Raw genomic sequence first — 22,757 nt, 5'->3', positions numbered from 1 at the left:
CATCAGCTAGAGCTGTTTCAAAATGCAGGCTCTGCTGACCTCTAGGGGACTGCTACAAACCCAAAACCATAAAGGCTTCAAAGCTCATGGCACAGCCCTTCTTCACAGGCTCCTCAGGAGCCCTGCACTGGGGATAACACAGCTGATACGACCCACTCCTGGTCTCCTTAGCACTACTAGGAGCTGTAAGTAAAACCCTGGCTCCAACACTGCATCTTCCATCTCACTCTTATGGCAGCAATGCCTCAAGAAATGTGTACAAGAAAGGTGAGGTTGTTGGGGAGGTATTACCTGCTGTCAGACTGCCTCATGTAATTGCTGCTTTTCAGCATAGAGAAGCACGCTGGGAGTTTGGGGCTTTCAATATCAGTTTGTCTAATAAAAGGTATAAAAGCCTTGCCTTGGTGTCACAAGTACAGCACTAGGTGAAAACCATGGATGCATACACCTAGGCATTGGAAATAAAAGTTAAATGTGCTTTTTTTAGGGCATTTCATCACTCAGTAAACAAGTGGCAGAAGCGAGAGTCTTGTCACAGAGTAGAAGGAATGTGAAGAAAACGTAAAATCTGATGTGCTCCTTAAAACAGCACATGGTGCTGCTAAAGGCAGCAACAGCATTTCCCAGCTGGCTGATTGAGGACAGCTGTGGTGGGGAACACAGCATTAGGCAGGAGCCACCAGAGGCAGCACATACTGTGTACCTCTAATGGACCTGTTCTTGATACAAAGCCAAAGCCTATCACAGCCCTAGAGTATCCTAATTTCTTGATCTGGGGAAGGTGTGACATGACATAACTTTGGAGAGCTGGAGTGTGGAAAGACTTGAGCTGGGAAAAAACCTGTGCACATGGCAGTGCCCCCAGCTGAAGCTGCCACCTTATAGGGCAGCTCCCCACCACAGCAGGACAGATGGCTGTCCCCGGGCTGAGGTCCATGTTAACAGACAGCTGACGTCTAAATCATTTAAATTCACTTGACTTTCTGACACAGGTAGAAGCCCATCCAGCAGAGCTGAGAGGGCAGCAGGCTCCAAGCAGTTGAAGAGATGCTTGGGAACAGCACTGCTTCTGCAAGGGCAGCTGTATCTGTAACCAGAGCCTAAGTGTCCCAGAGGCTTCCATCATATACAAAGGTCTCTCAAGAGGCTGTAGGGCCTGTGCTGTCGGGATCATGCTCCAACACGAGGGAGGCAGTCCTGGCAGGCACTCCACCAGCCACAGGAATGACTTTATAGGCAGCGCTTGGGGTTCTGGGCACATCAGAGGACACGTAATTTGTGTGCTCCTACTCAGTGCTCATCCCCTGGGAAGTGTCAAAAATACAAGGCAAGTGCTAAGTTAAAGCAATTCCTCTTCCACGGGCTGAAAGATGTCAACCCACAGAAGCTCATGACAAAAGGTAACAACTGACTTGACTCTTTCAACTAAATCAAGGTGAGAAGATGTCAAAGTGGCAATTAAGAGTGAAGTGTTTAAGAGACAAATGATTTGAACAGAATCACCATTTTCATTTCAGCATCATTACATGTCTCTTAATTAGAACAGATGTCTTCCTGTTCTGTGCAAAACAGAAAAGGACCTGCGAGGTCTGAAATACTGGCTCAAACACAAATACTACCACCAATTCCTGGCTTCTGACAGCAAATCCACTGCCTCAGACTGTTCCAAACCAAACCACCTGATGATTCTGGGTCCATCAGAGCTGGCTTTGCAGTGCCCAAAGCTCAGATGACATCATTTTCTCCTCCTTACACATATAAACACTGTGTTATCCTACCAGCAGTGCCCATGGAAGTCAAGCCCGTTTCACATACATTGTAGCTGTGTTTTAGCCCCCTCAGATTCACAACTGAGTTGATTTTGCTCACAGAGAGAAGACACCATCAGTCATCAAAGTTTGGTAAGCTCTTTAATGGGAAGCTCGTGTAATGACACTGCTGGATTTGACACCTTGGTGGTGGACGAGGAAGGAGGATCAGAAGGCAGGCAGTGCTCCACTGAAGGCTTACACCTTTGAAAGTGCTGAACAAAAGGGTAACTTCTTTTGCTGACTCCTTTCACAGCTTAATAGTCCCAAAGACAGAGAGGTCTTCCAGCCAGAAGAATGGTGGAAACCACACCCAAGACAGCCTTGGAATGGCATGGCACAAAATTATTTCTGCTTGGTGTGTTGAGGGCTGACTTGCCCCTGCATTAGTAAAGGAAAACTTGACAAAAGAATTACATTGACTGAAATCCAGAGCTGACACTTCTACCACCCCTAAAGATGAAAGCTTCCTTTACATGCAGTGTTACCACAGATCTTTGCCTACATGAGCAACAGCATGTTGGTACAGAAAGGGAATTTTAAAATTCAACGTATTTTACATGAAACCAGTAAGCTTCATTATAGTCAGCAATAACTAGTTCAAAGAAGTTTGGTTTTTTTTCTTGTAGACAAATGAAGACCCTTTGTTAATCTGGTTTGGGTTTTTTTTTAATGTCCAAGCTCGCACTGACAGTGCAGTGCTAAGCAGCTCTGTAAAAAATGGGGTTTGCAATAATGCAGATGTGCCTTTAGGGGCTGCTTTGTTAATCTGGTTTGGGTTTTTTTTTAATGTCCAAGCTCGCACTGACAGTGCAGTGCTAAGCAGCTCTGTAAAAAATGGGGTTTGCAATAATGCAGATGTGCCTTTAGGGGCTGTCTTTCTTTAAGAAAAAAAAAAATCAGCAATGAGAAAAAAGTCAAACACAGATAATGTAAAAGACAATTTGGCTCACTGAACAAATAAATGTGGTTAAGTGAAGAGGTTTCCTCTGCCCAAACACAGATAATGTAAAAGACAATTTGGCTCACTGAACAAATAAATGTGGTTAAGTGGTTTCCTCTGCTGACCTGCCACAGACTTCAGACACCACAGCGCAATTAAGTCTCAGAAGTCCAATAAAACCCCAAAGTGACAGGGTCTGCCCTCTAAGGACCAAATTTGAGGACTCTATTTAAATATCTGCATTGGAAGTGATGTCCCCTGAGCCTTCAGCTCCATGGTTACCCTGCAAGGACAACCTCAAGTCCAGCCTGTTACAGGGTCTAGGAGTTGCTGCTCTGAGTCACTCCTGCCTGGCTCTCACACAAAGCTTTCCCAGCTGCAGCTGCAGAGACAGGCTGCTGGGGAGGAGGGGAGGTCCTGCCAGAATTAAACACATAAAACAAAGCATTTGCCTCTGCTCAGCAATTTACAGAAAGGGGCATCCAGCTAATGCCCCTGAAGGGATCTTTCCCAATTTCCCATGTCCTCTGGCCAGACTGAAAACAGCCAGCAGAGAAAGAGACCTCCCAGTGACCAAGGCAACCAGACAAGTCTCATTTTCTGGATGTCCAACCTGGAGAGTCGCAATGGTTATGATTTTCAGAGACTGGATTATCTGGCTAGACATAACTGCTTGTGAAAAGATACTGGATTTGGCGCATGAATGACTGCTGTCTTCTGCACAACCCCTGTCTGGCATGGACCACTCAAGGGTCCTCAAGGGATAATACATCTCCCATGCCACCTCATTCTCCTGTAGAGAAAGGACAGTGTGACTCACACTGTGCTGAACTGCAGCTCCACTGATGCACCTGGCTTCGAGCTGTGGGGTGTAAGAGGTGCTTCTCTCCTCCTTCCTATGCTTCCCTTCTTCTGGGAGTGAAAACTTCTGAGAAGAACAGAATGGTAAGGACGGACAGAGGGGAAGTATGGACACAGGGTAAAGATGCAACCTCACCTCCTGCCACTGCTAAAGCTAACACTGAGTAAAACAAGCATAGACATCAGCCCTGGATTCCAGACAAAGATCAGAAAAGATGCTGAAAGAGGCTGGGAATATGTCTTGAATGGCAGCTTTCCAAAACAATGTCCACAATGTTATTGCAATCATTTTTACTGTCACAGTCTCATGTCCCACCTTGCAGAGGAGTAAAGGGCAGGGACCTACTCAGCAATGTTGCAGCAGAAACTCCTCTTCTCTGCCCCCAGCCACCATACCACACAGCACATCTTCCGTGGGACACAGTCACAAGATGCAGCAGCTGACATGCATGAGATTTTCAAAGGCATGGCACTATGCATGGAGGGAAACTTCCTGGAAAAGAGCTGGGAGCAGGGCAGGAGGTGGAGCTGAAGTCTGGTAAGGGCTCAGGTCATCATGCTCAGGGGTGAGCTATTCCCCCCGTTTCTGTGAGATAACACTCTGAACAATTTTCTTCTCTCATAAGCAAGTCCTTTTAAAAAGATCTTACTATGCACCTAAAAAAGGAGCTTCCTGCACCTTGACTGCTGCTCCTACCAACTCACACAATATCATAATGCTGGAGAAACAGAACAGGCTTTTCAGTTTGCCTTCTCTATCCCTTCCTCCCCCAGCCATCTCAATGCATTAATCAGACAGGAGGACACTAACAGGAAAACACACCTAAACTCAAGGCCTCAGTAGTGTCTCCAGAGGAGCTTTTTGATAAACTGCATGGGTTCAATATGCAGCTACTTGGCAGGATGGCTTTGGCTGTCTCAGAAATATCAGCATCTCTCTCTCTGAAGGGGCTTTGCTCACTCTTGCCCCTGCACTTGTCACAGTTCTGAAATCTGTCTTTCCATCTGGCATCCCATGTATTTCTCATCACCCAAGCAGCACTCTGCTTACTGCACTCATGCAACTCATATTCAGAAGCACCAGTTCTGCAAGAGGCTCTGCTCTGCTGTATTTATATTTAGTTAGAGCACGAAATGCCCACAAGAAAGACCGAGGGGAAAGGGAAACCCTTCTGTGTCCTTTCATTACTGGTTTGCTCTGAGGATAGGCAACGATAATGCATATCTCTGTTCACCCACAGACCTAAAGTGCATTTATATATACACTGCTGGACAAATAATACTAACAGTCTTTTTTAGAAAAGGCTTAAGGTGGGACTTTCAAGGGAGTTACCCTGCTCCTGCTAAATTTTTCAGAGGTCTGGAGGCCTGCACTGAATTTTCAGAGTCTGAGACCCATCTAAAGCTCAGGGCAAGGCAATGGCAGAGCTACAAACCCACATCTCACTGAGTACCCAGGTCTGCAAGCATTTATGCATGTGTTGGCAAATCTTGTGTCTCAGTCTGGCAGCCTAGTCACAGGGTCATGCTACCCCTGATTAATTACTGAATGGCTACTTACTGCAATATGTGGTAGGAGGGAGGGAAAAATAAAATACAAATGAAATATAAAAACATGCCATAGTACAACCAAACCAGCTCCACACCTCTTGCATCATTTGGCAAGTATGGAAAAGTAACACAGTAATACAGAAATGTATTTGGTCAAAGTAAGGAATCAATATTTTTTGATAAAATACATTCTATATTAATGCTCATTCACATTTATTACATGTAAATTAAATTTTTTATGTATAAAATTCCAGTTTATTCTCAGTGCTGCTTGGTCATGCTTCAGTTCAGGAGCAGGGCTCAACATGTTCGGCTCCTAGCGAAGAGAGAGGGAATGAGAACACTCAGCTGTCTGCAGGACCAAGCCTCACACATACCCTGGTCCTGCAGGTCCTGCCTGAATAAAATCTCTCTGCCTTTAGTGGGAGTTTTGCAGGGGAGAGTGCTGTAGAAGGGCTGGCTGTCCAGCACCTGCAGTCTGTGTGGAAGTCACTCAAATGGCACATGACATTCCAAAGAAAAAGTGAGTTAGTGAATACAGAAAATAACAGTAACATATCTACATAATTTACAGCATTGTTTGCTTGCAACTGTATTAATGCTCAACCGCTCATTAACTATTCAATCAATATGCAGGGAAAGGTAGCAGAATGCAGTACACATTACAACCTTCTGCATGCAATTATAAGCACTGGATCTTAGTCTTTCCTCATTTTATGAATTCCTGCTTATCCTGCTGCTACCAGTGCCCAATTCCCACTGAGCCTTGTGGAGTCAATCCCTCACAGGATTTAGGCCAGCCCACATCTCCACCACAGGCCCCTGACACTGTGCAAGGCGCATTCAGCAGCAGCTCCTCAGTTACTACCCATGTCCACCCTGCACCCTCCCCTCTGCTGTGCCAGCACTCTCGGTGCAGCCACACGCTGAGCCAGGTGTGGGACAGATCCAGCTGGAAGCCTGCCTGTCTGTAAAAGGCAGAGGGTTGTGTCCCAGTCAGGCCATGCTTGCAGCCCAGCTCACTGTGCAGGTGTGTGTGGGGTGCCTGCACCTGCACACTGGGGCCAGCCACCTGCCCATCCAACAAATGAGTGAAGCGCCCAGCAAACCTGAGCAACAGGACTTTGCCTCCAGCTTGCACAACTGTAAATTGCTTGCTTGCACTACAGCAGAGCAGAGGAAAGTCAGCCCCATAAGATCTACTTGTGTGAGTCACAACCCAAGGGTTGGATGCTATGAAGAGGGAAGTTCTTCCAAAGGAAGGCTCTGCTTAAGGTTGTAGCATCTGTCCTAGCTGGAGAGGAAAAAAAAATTTAGGGGCTTAAAGCAGGGATGGAAACCACTGGTCTTAGACTTTATTTCAGTAAGCAAAAAGCCTATTGCTGCTATACAGTGTTATACAGTGAACTGCCACAGTTCTCACATCACTAGTCCATAGAAAAGGTGCTGCAACTACCATGTCTATGCCTGCATGCTGAAAGAATGTACAAAGTTGCATTAAGCTCTGTTTTTCTTCCACTTTTTAAAAATATTCTTAAACTCTGACTTTTACAGTGTTGCAGACACTTCTGTGCAGACTCAGGTAACACACATCATCCCAGTTATGGAAGATCTTTGCCACCGACAGAAAAAATCATGTGCTATGCATCTGTCAAACCACCATCATAAATGTAAACCATCAAGAAAACTTGCTCTCTTCAGTAACCCTGGAAAAAGAGTCTTTAAAAAATCTATTGAAAAGGAAACATCATTAACAACAGGGTTTTCAAAATAATGCGAGTTATTTATAGGAATTGTCCAAGCATTTTCTCTTCGTTCACTCTTTTTTTATAAAGCTAATTCTGTATAAAAGGGCTTTTGAAGCGTGTGACCTTCGTTTTACAATCTTTAAAAAGTTGGAAAAAAAGGAGTAAATTTAGAAACATTGTTCTTGATTGTGGAAAACAGCTGTATTACAACAGAATTACCTTTGCTTCTTATATTTTCAGTACAAAAGGCAAGTAAATAAAGAGACCCTGCATCTTCACAGTCTGGCACTCATCCAAGTTACCTAGAACTACGTAGAACAGGTAAAAAGTATGAGGGGTCATCTTCTTCTTCATACTAAGACCCTTGCTAAACCCCTTGGGAAACAAGTCCCCTGATAAGTAAAACCTCACTAGATTTTATATCAGCTAAAGCAGTATTTTAGCTCCCCTCCAATAAGGTGTACATGCCCAGACTTGCTCAAAGGCCCAGGAAGAGGTCCAGCATAATTTTAAGAGCCAGGTGCTGGTTGATACCCTTATGGCTTCAGTGTTAAGTTGCATTCAAGTTGCACTCAAGGAAGATCCCGGAAACTATAGGCCTGTCAGTCCTCACTTCAGTGCCCAGTAAAATCATGGAAAATATTATTCTGGAAGGTATATAAAAACACCTGGAGTACAGTGCAGTCACTGGTCATAGCCAGCATGGCTTCATGAAGGCAAAGTCCTGCTTGTCGAACCTGACTTCCTTTTGTGACAAGGTAATCCACCTGGCTGATCAAGGGAAGCAAGTTGATGCCATATATTTGGAGTTCAGTAAAGCTTTTGATACTATATCAAAAGTATCCTTCTTACCAAAATGTCCAGCACACAGCTGGATAAACATATCATGGGATGGGTCAGTAACTGGTTCACAGGATGGGCACCAAGGGTTACAGTGAATAGGGTGGCATCAGACTGGTGATCTGTCACCACTGGGGTTCCACAGGGCTCCATCCTTGGCCCTGTGCTCTTCAATATCTCATTGACAACCAGGACACAGGACCTGAAGGAATACTAAGTTTGTTGATTACACTAAACTGGGAGGAGCTGTCAACTCTCTTGAGGGCAGAGAGGCCCTGCAGAAAATCCCTGACAAGTTAGAGAGATGGGCAATCACTAACTGTGTGAAGTTGAACAGGGGCAAGTGCTGGACTCTGCCCTAGTTGTGTGTAAAGACCAGGGAATGAGAGGCTGGAGAGCAGCACTGCACAAAGAGACCTGGGATCCTGGCTGATGGCAAGTTGAACATGAATCAGCAGTGCCCTGGCAGCCAGGAGGGCCAAGTGTGTCCTGGGGGGCATCAGGGACAGTATTGCCAGCCAGGCAAGGGAGGGGATTGTCCTGTCCTGCTCTGCTCTGCTCTGCTCTGCACTGGGGCAACCTCACCTCAAGTGCTCGGGGCAGTTTTGGGAGCCACAATGTAAAGAAGACATTTAACTATTAGAGAGTGTCCAGAGGAGGGCAACAAGGATGGTGAAGCGTCTAAAAGGGAAGCCTGGTGAGGAGTGGCTGAGGTCACTTGGTTTGTTCAGCCTGGAGGAGACTGAGGGGAAACCTCATTGTGGTCTTCAGCATCCTCAGGAGGGGAAGAGGAGGGGCAGCTACACATTTCTTCCCTCTTGTGACCAGTGACAGGATCCAAGAGAATGGCCTGAAGATGTCAGGGGAGGTTTAGGTTGGTTGTCAGGAAAGGTTCCTCACCCAGAAGGTGGCTGGGCACCTGAACAGGCTCCCCAGAGAAGTGGTCACAGCACAAACCTGGCAGAGTTCAAGAAGCATTTGGACATTCTCAGGCACACTCACGGTGCCCTGTACAGGGCCAAGAGTTGGACTCAAGGATCCTGATGGGTCTCTTCTAGCTCAGCATATTCTATGATTCCATGATTCTAATGAACAATGCCATGAGGTTTGAGTAATAATTTGGCAGTGTATCAAAACCAGCAAAGCTTAAAGTTAGTTGTCATGCAGAAGTGGGATAGTTGACAGCGATTTTTTACTTATTTTGTAAGAAAGCAGCACTTGCCTTTGGATCACATGGTATCAAAGTACCAGGGCTGGTCATAATGTGTGCTGCTGGTGTCAGTTATTCCCAGGTATTAATTCAGCACTTGGAAACTCAGGTGTCAGTGAAATGACATCAGTATATCTGACATCCCCTGGATTTCCTACTTCCCACTATTTTTGTTAAACCTTCATATGCACTTCTGCAGCACCAACAACTACTAAACTACTGTTTTTCAGGAGAAGTCTCTCCACGTTTGGTACTTTGTCAAAAACCTATAGCTGTTGAACTAAAAAGAAAAGCGCAGGTGGTGTTTGCTCTCTGCGCTGGTTTCCTTGGAAAGGTCACGGGTGAGGACTTGGCACTCTCCCCACACGCCTCCTACATTCTCAGTACTCTACATTCATGTCAGCAAACACTACTCTCGAACACAAATCGAAGAGACAAGTCAGCGACAAAACTACTTCTAGACTGATAACGGCAGAATGCTACCAAGACAATTCCATAGAAAACCCACTGAAGCAGGAGCAAAATTCAGGTCACTTCTTAGCAAAGCTCATCACGGATTATTATTTTTTTTTTTAAACCATGTTTTGTAAAACTTTTATCTTGGCAGCCAGATATCCCCTTGTGATGTGCTAATTCAAACAGGCTAACGTGGGACCACCTGACCCCACCTGGTACCAAAGGCTTCCAAATTTTTTTATAGCGTCTCAGAAAATCACTGCTGACTGACACCCATCTGTTGGTGATCGGCTTCTGGCTCCTCTTCTTCCACATCTGCGTTATATTCTTCAAATGCATCATCATCAACATCTGGAAGCCCAAGTAACTACAAAGAAGAGAAAATACTGTGTAACAGTAAATTACCCACTCGTGCAGCTTTGCTGCAAATCTTCACACAAATCCTATGTGCACTTCTTAAAAACCTCAAATCTTGGAATAACAGTACTGCATAATGATCTTGACTCTCTTTCTCTCCCTCCTGGGATATAGAAAGATTTGAAAATGCATCCTCACACCAAATTAAGCGCTCAGAGACTGGAAGATAAATAAAACCAAAACAAAGCACTTGCAAAAAGCTTCACATTCTTCCCTGAGGTCACATTATGAATTGTTGAGTGTTTAGACTTGGCAGTGGTTTAACTTCAGAAAGAACTATGATAATACTCTAGCAGTAGTTGTCTTAGTTTAAGTTTTTTCATCAGCCCTATAAAAGCAAAGGAGAAAACATCCTCATGAAGGACTGCCTAGTGTGGAATAGACAAAAAGTCCCTAAAAACCCAAAGAACCTGCCATGTTCTTGGGAACCAAATGCTGTACTTGAAGCCTTCACTCCATCACACCAGATAAAGCCTTGCCTGCTGTGTGAAGCCCTTGCAGTAAGAATTACTGTGTATTCCACTGAAATACTGCCCCTTTAAACTTCTGCAAATTAGATTTGGGCTTGCAAGGAACTGCCAGTCCATCTCGCTTGGATAATGTTTGGATGCCTCCACCTGATGGCTCCAACCTCTGCAATGTCACCTCTTCAGTACAGGAAAAGGAGCAAACAGCCATATTTGAACTTCTCCCCTCTCCCAAAAAAGGTTGCCATGCCAGCAGAAGTCAGTAAGACAGATAAACCAAGTAACAGTCAAAAATAACGCATCTGTTGTGGAAATCTCAGATTCCTCCACTAACAGCTATTAACAGCCACAAAGCAAAATCATAGGCCCAGCATTACTGAGAATACCATGTATTTAGCTTGCCAGGGCTGGAAGAGCAGCACAGATGCATGTAACACCCTCTTTGGAGAGTGATGCAGCTGTTAGCTCTTGAAAGAGGCAAAGCTCAGAAAAATCGTGAGGAGGGTGACACTCTTTAGGTGAGAGCATGGAAATGAGAAGGCTGCAATGAGGCAGATTTTCAGGGACTTTAATTCAGTCTGCGATCAACATTCAAAATTATTCAGTGGACATAAATACAAGGCATAGAATTAGCTTCTGGGTGCAATGAAGCTTGTATTCCTCACTGTCACTGGGAGAAAACCAGATTTTTAGTTACAGGCTTTCTTCAGCAGGGAAATGGAAGGAGAATTTGCTGACTAAATCCCCTCCTTCGCATTTTAAAAATACTTACAGGGAGACCCCAAATGGAAAACGTTTTTGTTTTCCGAGCAGAACAAAGTAATTTTTCCTCTGCACACATATTTTTCAAATCAAATGCTTAACTGAACATGAACTGCTCAGTTCATTTTCAGGATGCGGGGGTTTTATTTCGTGTTGAAGCTAAAATTAAAATACTCAGTTTTCAAAAGGAAAAATCAAGGACTGTTTCCAGACCTTCTTATATACCAGTATTATTTTTGATAGACTAATCTGGTATATTCAAATTAGATGTGAGTGTTGTACTCCTGTTTGTATCACCTGGCAGAAAGAGTTTTGATTGCATTTTTTTTCCCCACCTCTGGTCATAATTCCTTTTTGATTTGCAAGGAAATGAGTCACATGAACCTTCATTTTATGGGATACTGTACTGCAAAATTAGCATGGAATACACAACATGCACCACAAGAACTCCAAACACACGCACAATCCCAAAGGATGGGGAGTACATCCTGCTTTTCACACATCCTCTCTCTCTTCACCATCAGGAAATCCAGCTTCTCTTTCCCCTGAGCAGCGTAAATCAGAGGGAGCAGTGTAAATCAGAGTGATGCTGTAGACTTTAGTGGTTTCACAGAGGAAGAATGGGGGTGGGGTGGGATGGAATGGGATTCTTCTCCAAGGGAGATGCAGTTTTATTCTCTGACAGACACTTTATGACCCTTCAAGTCACCAAGGACCTCAACCATGCAGGTCTTGCTTTTAGGTGTCACATCCTGTTGCTTCCCACAGGATTATGATGGTCCCTCACTGCTGTTAACCCCTTACTGCTCTCTGGACAGCAGTGACAAATCAGCCCACACCTTCAATGGATCAGGGTCCAAAGCACAGGAAGCTCTACAAACATTGGGACAAAACAGAAGGAGGGCATATAAAAGGTAAGGACAAAGTAAGATGATGAAGATGGCCTGGGCTGATCCTAGATTGACTCCCACCTTGTCTTCTTTCCCACACACTAGTTTCTGCTTCTAATCCATAGCTGCTATTTTGAAGTATCAGCTATGCAGCAGACTTGAAAGAACTTAACTGCAGAGGAAAACAAGGAGAAAAGACATAAAACAGAAAACTGTTGTAGGAAGAGAGAGCTGATTCATCACCAGAAAACCCAAGGGGAACCAAAACTGCTGGGCAGGGATGCATGGCTAGGAGAAGGTCAGAGGCATGGTGAGGAGGGAAGAAGGGAGGATAACAACCAGCAGCATTGCCTGAACGACAACTATTTATTTCTGCTGGCCAAACTACCCATCTGGAGGTAAAGGAGAGGTCATGGGGACACGCATGAGTACAATGAATATGGAATAAATGGCTTTCACACTGCAGACTCCCCACTTCACATGTAGGCTTTCCAGGCTGAAGATGAGCTCAGTGTAGGACCCTTGGAATCTGCTGCTGAATTGTATGACTCATGCCTTGGTTTCCTGCAAACTTTGCCAGTTGGTGTCATGTCCGTCAGGCATTTCTTATATTTGTCTTTCTTAACCCTTCCAAAGTACCCTGATTTTACAAATAACCTCACAGTTACTAACTCACGGAAGCAGAGTGACACTGTCCCCTGCCAAAAGCTGGCACACAAGAACACTGAAAAATAAACCACATACAAGACTGAACTTTAGCAGTCCATGTGATGCTACACTAGAGATAACACAGTTCTGTTGAATCCCTGTGGGAAGGACTATGTCTCCGGACAGATATGCTTGAAAGCACCAGCATGGGCACCTCCTAGCACCAGAGCATGGCATCTCTGAGAGATGAAAACATAGGAGGAGAAGGGATGCTCTGCGGCAAAAAACAGTATCTGAGCCCAGTGCTATTGGTTGATATCATGTACCTTTGTGGTGTCTGGCACTTCTGGATGCCCCCTGAAGAAGTGGATAATAAGACAAATAAAGTTTTGTGGAAACTGACCCAAGAAAGCAGTAATGGGTAGAGACAACATGCCCCTCACCACCTTCAATAAAGAAACACCTTGAGAGGTGTGGATAGTTGTTGCTGGCAAACGAGCACTTTTTAAAAGCCTCATCTAATTAAATATCCCACTTGGCACTGTGTTTAGGCACATAAAACACTAGGGAGAGATGCCTGAGAGCAGTGAGGGACAGTGAGCAGACCTAGACCACCCTCACTGCCTTCTGTGCCCAGGGAAGACTGGGCAAGAGGGAATTTTCTGTCTCTCACTGAGAGGGATGCCAGCTGCTGGACATTCATATTCTCACTGTCTCCAAAACACAGGGCCCAGCAGCATGAGAAGGCAGTCCTTTCCCACTCCACAGCCCCAGGGCAAGCTCATGGAGACATGGCTGGGCTGTTATCACGAACATGCAGAGCAGGGCTGAGCTGAGTTACCGGAAAAAGTTGTTTTTGGAGCCCTCAGTTATGGGAAGGCAGATGCTCATGCTGTGCAAAACAGCATGGAAAGCTGCAGATGCACTGCCACTGTTTTCTTCTAAATATTTTCCTTCAAAGGACCTCAACAAAGAATTTCAGAACTGCCTAGTAATCACAGATGTCTACTGGGAATACCAAAATGGAGAAGACTTTCAGAAGGTGTTTTACAGTGCTTATCAAGAACCTGCTAAAAACCTGGTCCACAGTGTCCCAGACTGGGAGCCAGAGCCACCAAATACTTCAGAAAAGCCCAGTCTGACCTTCAGTTGCAGTTTTTTCCTGAACTGCCATTTTTCACACTGGAGTTTGACAGACTGGTCTCTGTCAGCTGATTTGCTGCAACAGAGGAGAAGAAATGCCCTGCAAATGCACTGTTGCCTTGAAGCTGACAGCAAGGTGGTCTCATTAGTAAAATGGGTCCAATTCAGAAAGGACAGGAGACAGTACGAAGTGATGCCAAGGAAATAATTTCCCAATCTCAAACAAAAGTGGTTTTGTTTTGGAAAAGGCCTGAGGGTGCAAAATACTGTTTCCATACATCTACTGTAACATCATTCAATTTTTAAAATCTTTCCCTGTATGTGCTATTTTTAATAGTTACTTTTAGGAAAAAAATACGTTCCTTGATTAGACCTGTCTACACACAGCCATACCTCAAAGGATAAACCCTTATGCTGAGGCAAATCTCTTAATAGTGGATGAAAGGAGAATCTGAGAAACCTAATATCTGTGGTACAAGAAAATGAAGAGCTACTTGATTACAGTCTGAAAGAGGTTTCTGACAACTGAGGACACAGTTTTTGTGCAAACAAAAGCAAAATGAAATTCAACAGCTAGGAAGCAAAACTAGAAAAATGCAGATTGTAAGCAAAAGAGTTATTCAGAGCCATAACTAGCTTGAGAAGAAAAAGTGCCCAGCAGTGTTGTATCCTTTAAGTCACCTGAAGACTACATCAGTTGGTGTCTTTGGAAAAGACACATTCTAGTTCAACCGTATTTTATACGGTCAGCTGTGGGAATCATGAGGTGAAATGTGATGTATTAATGAAGGGCTCAGGATACACGAGCATAATGGTTCCCCTGACTTTCAACCTTTTCATTCTAAAGAGTAGCTCAACTTGGCTTGACTGAAGTAAATTTCTCAGTAACTTAAGTTATGCTGGAATAAATGCAGTTTAAATGAAATAAGTAATCTGCACCAATTTAATTAAGTCTTTTTTAAGCCCTCCTTAGTTAAACCAATGGAAGTTCCTCATCAAAGGCACAGCTTCCCTGAGCAGGAAAAGACAGCTCTGAAGATCTTAGAGCCCAATATTGTTCCAGAAAACATACTTATATTTTTTGCATGTTTTCACAATTACAAGCAGCTGTAGTGACAGATCAGATTTCCAGCCCTTTCTAAGAAAAGTGTGCATCTGTTCTATTTATTTCTAGCCTCTCAAAGGATTCTTTAAAATGATGCTCTTTTATGTCGACCAGCTGTGGTGATCTGTGCAAGGGTGTAACACAGGGAGGGCCAGTGTTTTCCTATCAGTGCTCCAGGCCTTCCCTTTCGCACTAAATACTTGGGATACATCTCCAGTCTTCTCAGTGAGTCAGCCAGAAAAAGACAGGAGGGGAAAGTTGAGTATAAAAGCGTGCATTGGTGAACTTTCTCATGGACATGACAGGAGAATGGCTCTGGCTACAAACCTTCCCCTGCTCTGCACCAAGCCCTTAGCCAGCCCTAAACATTCAAAAGGAGCATTTGGCAAAAATTAAGGACAATGGCTAGCTTAAGATACCTCACCCTGATGAAATCCTGGTTTTGACACAAATCTTAGTATTAAACAAGGACGGAGAAAGCTGAGTAGCAGCAAAACAGAAAAATACAGGCCCCCTCCTCACAAAACCCAGCTTCTCTTCCAACTTCCTCTCAAGCAGTGACCAAACCAGTGTGTGCAAATACCAAATGGCAACCATCCTAATAGCAAAATATGCATCACTTGGGGGAAAAAAAACCCCAATCATAAAAAAAAATTAATCACCCTGAGGAGAGACTGTACTTCCAGTTTCCCAGAGGTTTACTCTTGCTGTTCATATCCTTGCAAAACTCTCCAATTCCAGTGCCAGGAACCAACTCTGCCACAAAGTTCCGCGGCGCTGACTCGTATCCCGTTCCTTGGAGTCAGTGCTGCATCAGCAGGATGCGAGCCCCTGCCCGCTGCCACCAGCTGACACATCAGTTGGCCTGCCATCCCGCACGGGAATCTCATCCTCTCGAGCACAGAGTTGGAAATAAAAAGGCAGCTGACTTTCAAGAAACAATTTCCAATTGCCTGATGCTAACTTATGTGCTAATACTCCTGTACCCAGGGAGCTAACTGGAGATGTAAATCTCTGGAGAAAGAAAAAGAACAGCTTGCTCTACCCAGTGCTGTCCTATTAAAAGTCACAGCTAACTGTTAATGTTTAGAAGGGGAAAAAAAGCACTTACAGGCCTGAAGGATTTGAAGACTTTTTCCAATATTTCATGGAGCGTCTTTTTCCCACAGGAGGAGATGTAGTCCTGTGCGAGCTGCAGAAAAGGTAAGCAGTCCTCACTTTCGCTCCACACGTGCTGAAAGCCAACAGCAACACAAGAAAGGAAAGGCATTAACAGGAATTCACGCCAATCTTTCCATGTGATTTTATAAGGTGACATGTTGTAAACATCTGCCAAAGTACACCGAGCCTCCTGCAGTTCAGACCCGCCCTGGGGACAGGCATTGCAGGCTCTTTCAGAAGCCATGTTTCTCAGAAGAAACCTGGATTTTATTAACATGATGCATCAGAAATCAGGGAAATTGATCCAGAAACAGAAATGCCTCATGGTTGCACCAGCCATGAAGTGTACACGCACATGGCGCGGACACATTTTACCTATAAAGGTGCTTTTGTTCAACATCAGCCCTGCTCAGACCTGGAAGTCATGCTGGGTTTTCTCTTTTTCTGCATCATCTGCTGCAGTGAAGCCCTCAGGAAGAGCTAAAGCATCTCTTTGTCTTCTGGCATTAGTGCAAATATGATGCGACCCTGGAGGTGGAATTTGATGTGTAATTCTCTCGACGATGCAGAAGAAAAGATGCAAAATCTGCCTGCAGGCTAGACTCAGAGCCAAGGAGAGATGTTTGGGCACTCACAGCATCCTGACACTTTGAGCTTCCCACCCTGTTTTGAGATTTACTCCTCCTGGAACACAATCTTCTCTTCCCAGGCAGGCACATTTAAACCCACTTGAGACCCTCCCGTCTTATTCCTGCTTGGGAGATATTGGTTCCCCAGCCTTACACTCAAAGCCTCTCTCAAAACTGATGTTTATTCTGCTGCTAGGAGGTTGTTTGAAACAGAGCTGGCAAGCGATGGAAGGAGCACCCAGACAACAATGCTTCCTGTTCCCAAGGGCACAAGCTAATGCATCATCTTAAACACCTTCTGTTTGAAAACTTGGTGCATGGGACTGTCTTAGCAGCCTGCCACACAGAGGAGTGCAATACTGCCAAATTGGTTTGAGACACTTGTACCTCTCTTTTTGCACAGCAGCTCTTTTCCCCAGAGTGTCTTTTTACTTGCTATAAACAGCAGGCTATGCTTAAACAAGGAAAGAAGAGGAACTCTCCAAAGCTTAACTAACATTCAGGGAAAGACTCAAAACGACAGATGTTTCAATCCCTAGCGTAAGACTTGCATATTGCCTTCCTCTTCAGCAGTGAGTACCTGCCAGGGATGCAGTTTTGCACTTAACAAAAGAAAACAGTACTTAACATCACCTAAACCGCACCTTTAAGATAAAACCTGTAACTGCTTTGCTATGAACCTCACTTGACCTACATTTTCTTTGCTGCTTGTTGCACTTTACAAGCATAAACATAGTGAAATGTTTTGTTATGAAAAGAGCCCTGCATTACTGAGTAGGTTCTGCTCTTTCAATATAACCAGAGTCATGTCTTAACCATTCTGGCAATAAAAATAAGTTCTTTACAGTCTTGCCAACTCTCAAACACACATACCACAAGTCTCATGATGCTTCATGCCATCTTAAGAGTCATGGGCCTTGTAATCCTATAAATATACAACTAAACCTCAGCTTCTGTTTATATAAAAAAAAGCAGAAAAAAGTCTGCACTTTGTGATTCCTATGGCCTAAAAAGGCAGAATGTACATGAAGTGAACTGAAATGAGCACTCTTCAAAACATCAAATGAACACTTGGAAATCACATTTTAAAATCAGCCTTTGGAGAAGGTTTTGGAGGTCTGGCCCATGATTTCTTCATACTTGGGGTTAGCAATAACTGTTTAGCTACTCCTAAACTTCAGAGCTGAATGTTGCAGCTTGGCAATTCCTGGCTTGCGCCAAACCTGTTGCAATTGTTTATATATATAAAACAATTATGACTGCTGAGATCCTCATTCTTGTTTAAATTGTGGCTTCTTTTGACTACCAGAGCTATACACAGGAGCTTCCACATAAATGAAAGTCAGGGCCTGCCCTTTAATAAATCATTGTGGTTCGTTCCCCAGGGCAAGTTAACCCCATGTTGTCCTATCGTGTTTTTACAATCTCTTTTCAAGCTGCAGCACATTTTAGACACCGGTGTAAATAGCAGTAGGCAGAGGAAGATGATCTAACACAAGAGGAAAACCTAAGAGAATAACCTGATCACTGGGTTTTTGAGGATATTTTTTGCATAGCATCAGAGGACAATTAGCAAGTAACAATTCCAAAAACCTCCCCATCTGCAGAGGATTTAAAATGTTGACTGTAGCAACAAACGCATTACAAAAAGTTCCATGTGCCATTAGTGCACACATCTCATTTGGAAATGGATTGATTTAATCTTCTCCCTCAAAAACCTCAACCATAATAAAGACCAGGGCTGTAAAGCCTGTAGGTTCAGCTGCATCTACAGCTCTCTGTGGTGCTTCAGTGCTGCACCCAGGCAGTGCAGGAACTCTCTCAGCACTGACTCAACCACCTCCAGAGGAACCTGCAAAAGGAATTTCGGCCTTTCAAAATAAAAACAAACGTAATTTCAGGATTCAGCTCCTGCTTAGAAAGTTCAGTAAGGCTGCATAAATGGAGATGCTTTTCCTGGAAAACCCCACGCCTGAGGATCTCTCTGCAGTGGGAGAAGGTGGGTGCTGGCAAACTGGTGGACCACAGTGCTTGGCTCTGGCTGTGCAATTAACAAAATATTAACCTCATCATCAGAGTATGTGTTTTCCAAGCTTGCCCAGTTCTGCTCACAGTTGCTTTGTGTCACTACAAAAGCACACAGCCACTAATTTCCACCTCAGCCGACCTAAGATCATGGTTGAATTATTTAGTTTAGCATCTGCACATAGCACATAGCTGAGGAAATCAAGAAGGTTGCATCTGGAGGGGTTTGCTTTCCCTCACACCTTTAGATGACTCAGTGTAGCTGGATGACAGAATCACGTGCTGGCCCACCTTTTCCTAAGCAGCCCACTTGTTGTGCATGACAGCAGAAGTTCTCATTTATGGGGAAAATTTGACTTGCATAAAATACTCAGACCCGCTGACTCTGTTCTGAAATATTTTCAGGAAATCTTGCAGCAAGATGGCATCATATTTTTATTTATTTTATCAGTCACTTTGAATATCAGTAATAACATGGTGACAAAACAAATGACAGACTGTAAGGAATAGCATCTCAACCCTCACTCTCCTTGATTATGGCTATACAAATCCAATTAATTTCTCGAGAACCTCAGGATCATCAGGAGGTGAATAGTACATTGTTCAGCTATCTAAAATGCTGATTTGGAGTTTCAGTGTCCAGGTGGTACTGAAAATGCCAACAAGCATCTACATGGGTCTCCTCTGTCTCTAGCATGTTAAAAGCCTAGCCTAAAGATATCTTTTCAGGAAATGAAAAGTATCAGATTGTTATGATCTGGGATCTCTGATGTTAGACAAAATTCAGTGTTTTTCTCCCCCAGACTGCATCTTGGCAACCTTTCCAAGTTTTTCTCCTCTCCTCTTTCCTTTTAAGTTCATCATGCTCATCATTTCCTCCTTACAAGTGGGTTATCATGGAATTCTCTGGCACCTCCTACATAGCTTTTTAAGTCGCATCATTATGAAATGACGACGTAAAGAAAGAACAAGAATACCAGGCATCAAATGCTTACTAAATGTGAGGCTCCTTTATAAGAGGCACAGGGCGCAAGAAGGCTGTGAAGTGTGTCACTGTGAATTCTGTTTATATTTACTCACTTTCACACTCCACACTGTGTTAAAGGAGCCATGCAACAAGGCTTTAAAGTGCAAATGATAATCAGTCCCTTGGCTTGTATTAAGTCTCCTCAAAATAAACTTTAGCCTGTGATTGCACGCAGAAAGCAAAGTTACAATCTGGAACATTAAAAAAAAAAAGGAAAGTGACTGCAAAAAACCAAGATAATCAAGCTGGGAGCAGAAATTAAGTCCCACAGTGCACTAGGAGAAGGAAACAGGATGCTGGGGAATTATTAGTGCGTCTTAATCATATTAAAGAAACAGCACCTCTTTAAAGAAAAATAATTAAGAATGAACACCTATCTGCCTGTCTTAAAAGTATTAGCATTACAACAAGTGACTCAACCAATAAGGCTAGAAAAGACAGAAGATGTTTTCACATCACGTCTAGTTTTCCACTGCTTATGTTCCAGATTTGACAGGAATTGGCCCCTTGCTCCATTTTACTAGTGGTGACTCTGGGCAGGGAGTTCTTCCCACACCAACCCTGGAATGAATATATTTTCAAAAAAATAAAAACAAGGGGAAAATGTGATTTCAAATGCAAAAAAAAAAAAAAAAAAGGCCAGCATTGGAATAGGGTCTGAAGCTGCCTAAGATTCTTTTCGAAGTTGACTAGACTTTGTATGAAAGAGTTAACTCCATTTTTGAGCAGCGTATAAAGAAACAATACATGCCTAAAAAAAATAAATGGACTTTCTTTGCAATTTCCAATATCATTAATGTCCAACCTCAGTTTTAGCCTAGTACTGCACTGGATTCATATGTATTCCTGTTTAGGAGTGCAGCAGGCATGGCCCTTTCTGGGAATGGGCATCTCCAGACAGCAATGAGCACTGGGGTCTGACAGGCTCAGAGGTGCTGGGAAGACACACGTGCAGAGCTATTCCCACAGAGGATTGAGAGAATCCACATCCTGAGATACCCCACTGCTACATCTGAAGGTCTCATGAATCTCTGGACAGATGCATAACTAAAACTCCAGACATCTTCTTTCATAATTCAGCATGACCATCTACTTGACACAATAAATAAATAAATAAATAAATGTCCTGCTCGCTGGGATCTGTGGTCCTGGTGAAGTCACTCCACTGCTCTTTGTTTCCACGGACCCATCTGTCAAATGGGCTCACTCTGCACTTACCTGTGGGAAAGGGAATTAGCGAACATTTGTCAAGCAAGTGGAGGGGTGAAACTTGCTTCGTGAATGGAAGAACCTACCACATTCCTACAATAACGGTGCTAGGAGCTGTTTTGTTAAAATAAGCAAACCAAAATCCTTCCATTGAAGTTAACTGGCGCTTGGCAGCTTACAAACCCCGTGGCGAGGTGCCGCTTTTCCGTGACTCTTCCTGCACTTCTGCTCACCACCGGGAGGGTTTGGCCGAGGGGAAAAGCACCCCCCGACCCTTCCCAAAGACAGGGGTTGCGGTGCCGGAGCCTTTTCCGCACAAACTCGGCGCTGAACTCCGCGAGGGGCGGCGGGCCGGGGGCGCCCGGCCGGCACCTGCACGGATCCCGCGGCGGGCCCGGGCAGCGGCGGGGGGGGCGCGGCCCTCCTGTCATCCTGACTCCATTTTATTCCTGCCCATTCTCCATTTGCCGTGACAGCCCTGCCAGTCCCGCCGTCCCCGCGCCGTGCCCCGGCCCCGGCACCCCGGGAGGATGGCGGGGCCGGGGGGGAAAGCGGCAGCTGCAAGCCCCGCGGGGCGCGGGGCAGGCCGGGGGGCCGCACCGCTCCCCCCGCCCGCCCGGAGCCCGCGGCCACCCCGGGCCGGGCGATGGGGAAGGGGGGAGGGTGGGGTGTCCCTGCCCGCGGGGCCGCCCCCACCGGCAGCGGACTCCATTTTGCAGATGGTGGGAGGATCCCCCCGGCCCCGCCGCCCTCCATCACCGCATCCCTCCCTCCCGGGCACGGCCCCGTCCTCCGTCCCCCCCGGCGCTCCCCTCCGGCTGCTCCCGCCGGGCTCCGGGGAGCCGCACGGACGGAGCGTCCCGGAGCGGCGCGAGGGCTCCCCGCGCGTCCAGGCACAGGCGCGGGGGGTGCCCCGCTCGCCCGAGACCCCCGATCCCCTCACGGGGCACTCACGAAATTGTCGCCGCAGGCGGCCTCCGGGCAGAGCACGTAGAAGGAGACGCCAGGCTCGGCGTAGAAGTCCATGCGCCGCTCCGTCTCCTCGGCGGCGATGAGCTGGAAGGGCGTGCGGGCGCACCACCGCTCCGCCGCCTCCGCCAGCGCCTCGAAAGCCATCGCCGACCCCGCCGCCGCCGCCGCCGCCGCCGCCGCCGNNCCCGCCCGCCCCCCGCGCCGCGCCTCGCGACCCGCGCGCGGCTCCCGGCGCCGGCCCCGCTGGAATTCGCCGCGCACAATTGACGCCTTCTGGCGACTCGGGGGAGAGGGGAAATATAAAAAAAATAGTAAAGGAAAGCCCCACGCAGGAAGGCGCTGTCGGCGAGACCGTGCCTCGCCTCGCCGCTTCCCATCCCTTTTCCCTGGGACTGGGCCGGAATGTCGGCAGCGCCCTTTGTGCTGGGCACACGGGTAGCCCCTGCACTGGGTTCTCTGGGAGCCACCCACGAGTGGGCTGTTTTGCTGTCCAAATACAGGCAGAATCACCCCGTGACATTGGAAAGCTTTACAGAGGTTCCCCCTGGCCCAGTGTCCTGTTACCGTGGATCTGTGGGTTTAATGATGTTTGCATTACTCTTCCAAGTTTATCCCAAGGGAGTATCTATATGTTCAGCCAAAGCATAGGAGACAGCAGAGGTGATCTGCATTTATAAAGGGCCTTAGATTTGCATTGGTGTGCACTGTGCTGCAAAGGAGAATAAATCCTTACAGGCCTGTGTGGGTTTTCAGCGGAAAGCCCAGGAATTCATAGAGGTGAACAGGAATTCACAGAGGTGAACAAGAGCCACAGAGCCCATACGCGGCAGCGGGCAGAAAAGTTTGCACGGACAAAGAGAACACTGCCCTCTGAAGCAGCCCGGT

The 22,757-nt window shown here is 45.7% G+C and overlaps 1 protein-coding gene across 2 annotated transcripts; it reads right to left on the bottom strand.

The window, feature by feature from the left end:
- Window positions 1–5,307: 5,307 nt before the first annotated feature.
- Window positions 5,308–22,070, bottom strand: MTURN (maturin, neural progenitor differentiation regulator homolog). Of its 2 annotated transcripts, XM_039710681.1 has the most exons (4): window positions 21,855–22,070; window positions 15,961–16,083; window positions 9,630–9,784; window positions 5,308–5,479 (listed from the first exon to the last, which is right to left on the bottom strand). In XM_039710681.1, exons 1-3 carry the CDS (start codon window positions 22,014–22,016, stop codon window positions 9,674–9,676), a joined length of 396 nt encoding a protein of 131 aa, XP_039566615.1. In that variant the 5' UTR covers window positions 22,017–22,070; the 3' UTR covers window positions 5,308–5,479; window positions 9,630–9,673. The 2 variants fall into 2 exon arrangements, with proteins under 2 accessions (XP_039566615.1, XP_039566606.1); XM_039710672.1 differs by having other exon boundaries at window positions 5,308–9,784.
- Window positions 22,071–22,757: the final 687 nt, after the last annotated feature.

The sequence above is a fragment of the Passer montanus genome, unplaced genomic scaffold (assembly GCF_014805655.1).
Source record: "Passer montanus isolate IOZ18808 unplaced genomic scaffold, ASM1480565v1 scaffold10, whole genome shotgun sequence".
NCBI lineage: Eukaryota > Metazoa > Chordata > Aves > Passeriformes > Passeridae > Passer > Passer montanus.
This window is presented reverse-complemented; position numbering and strand designations above follow the sequence as displayed.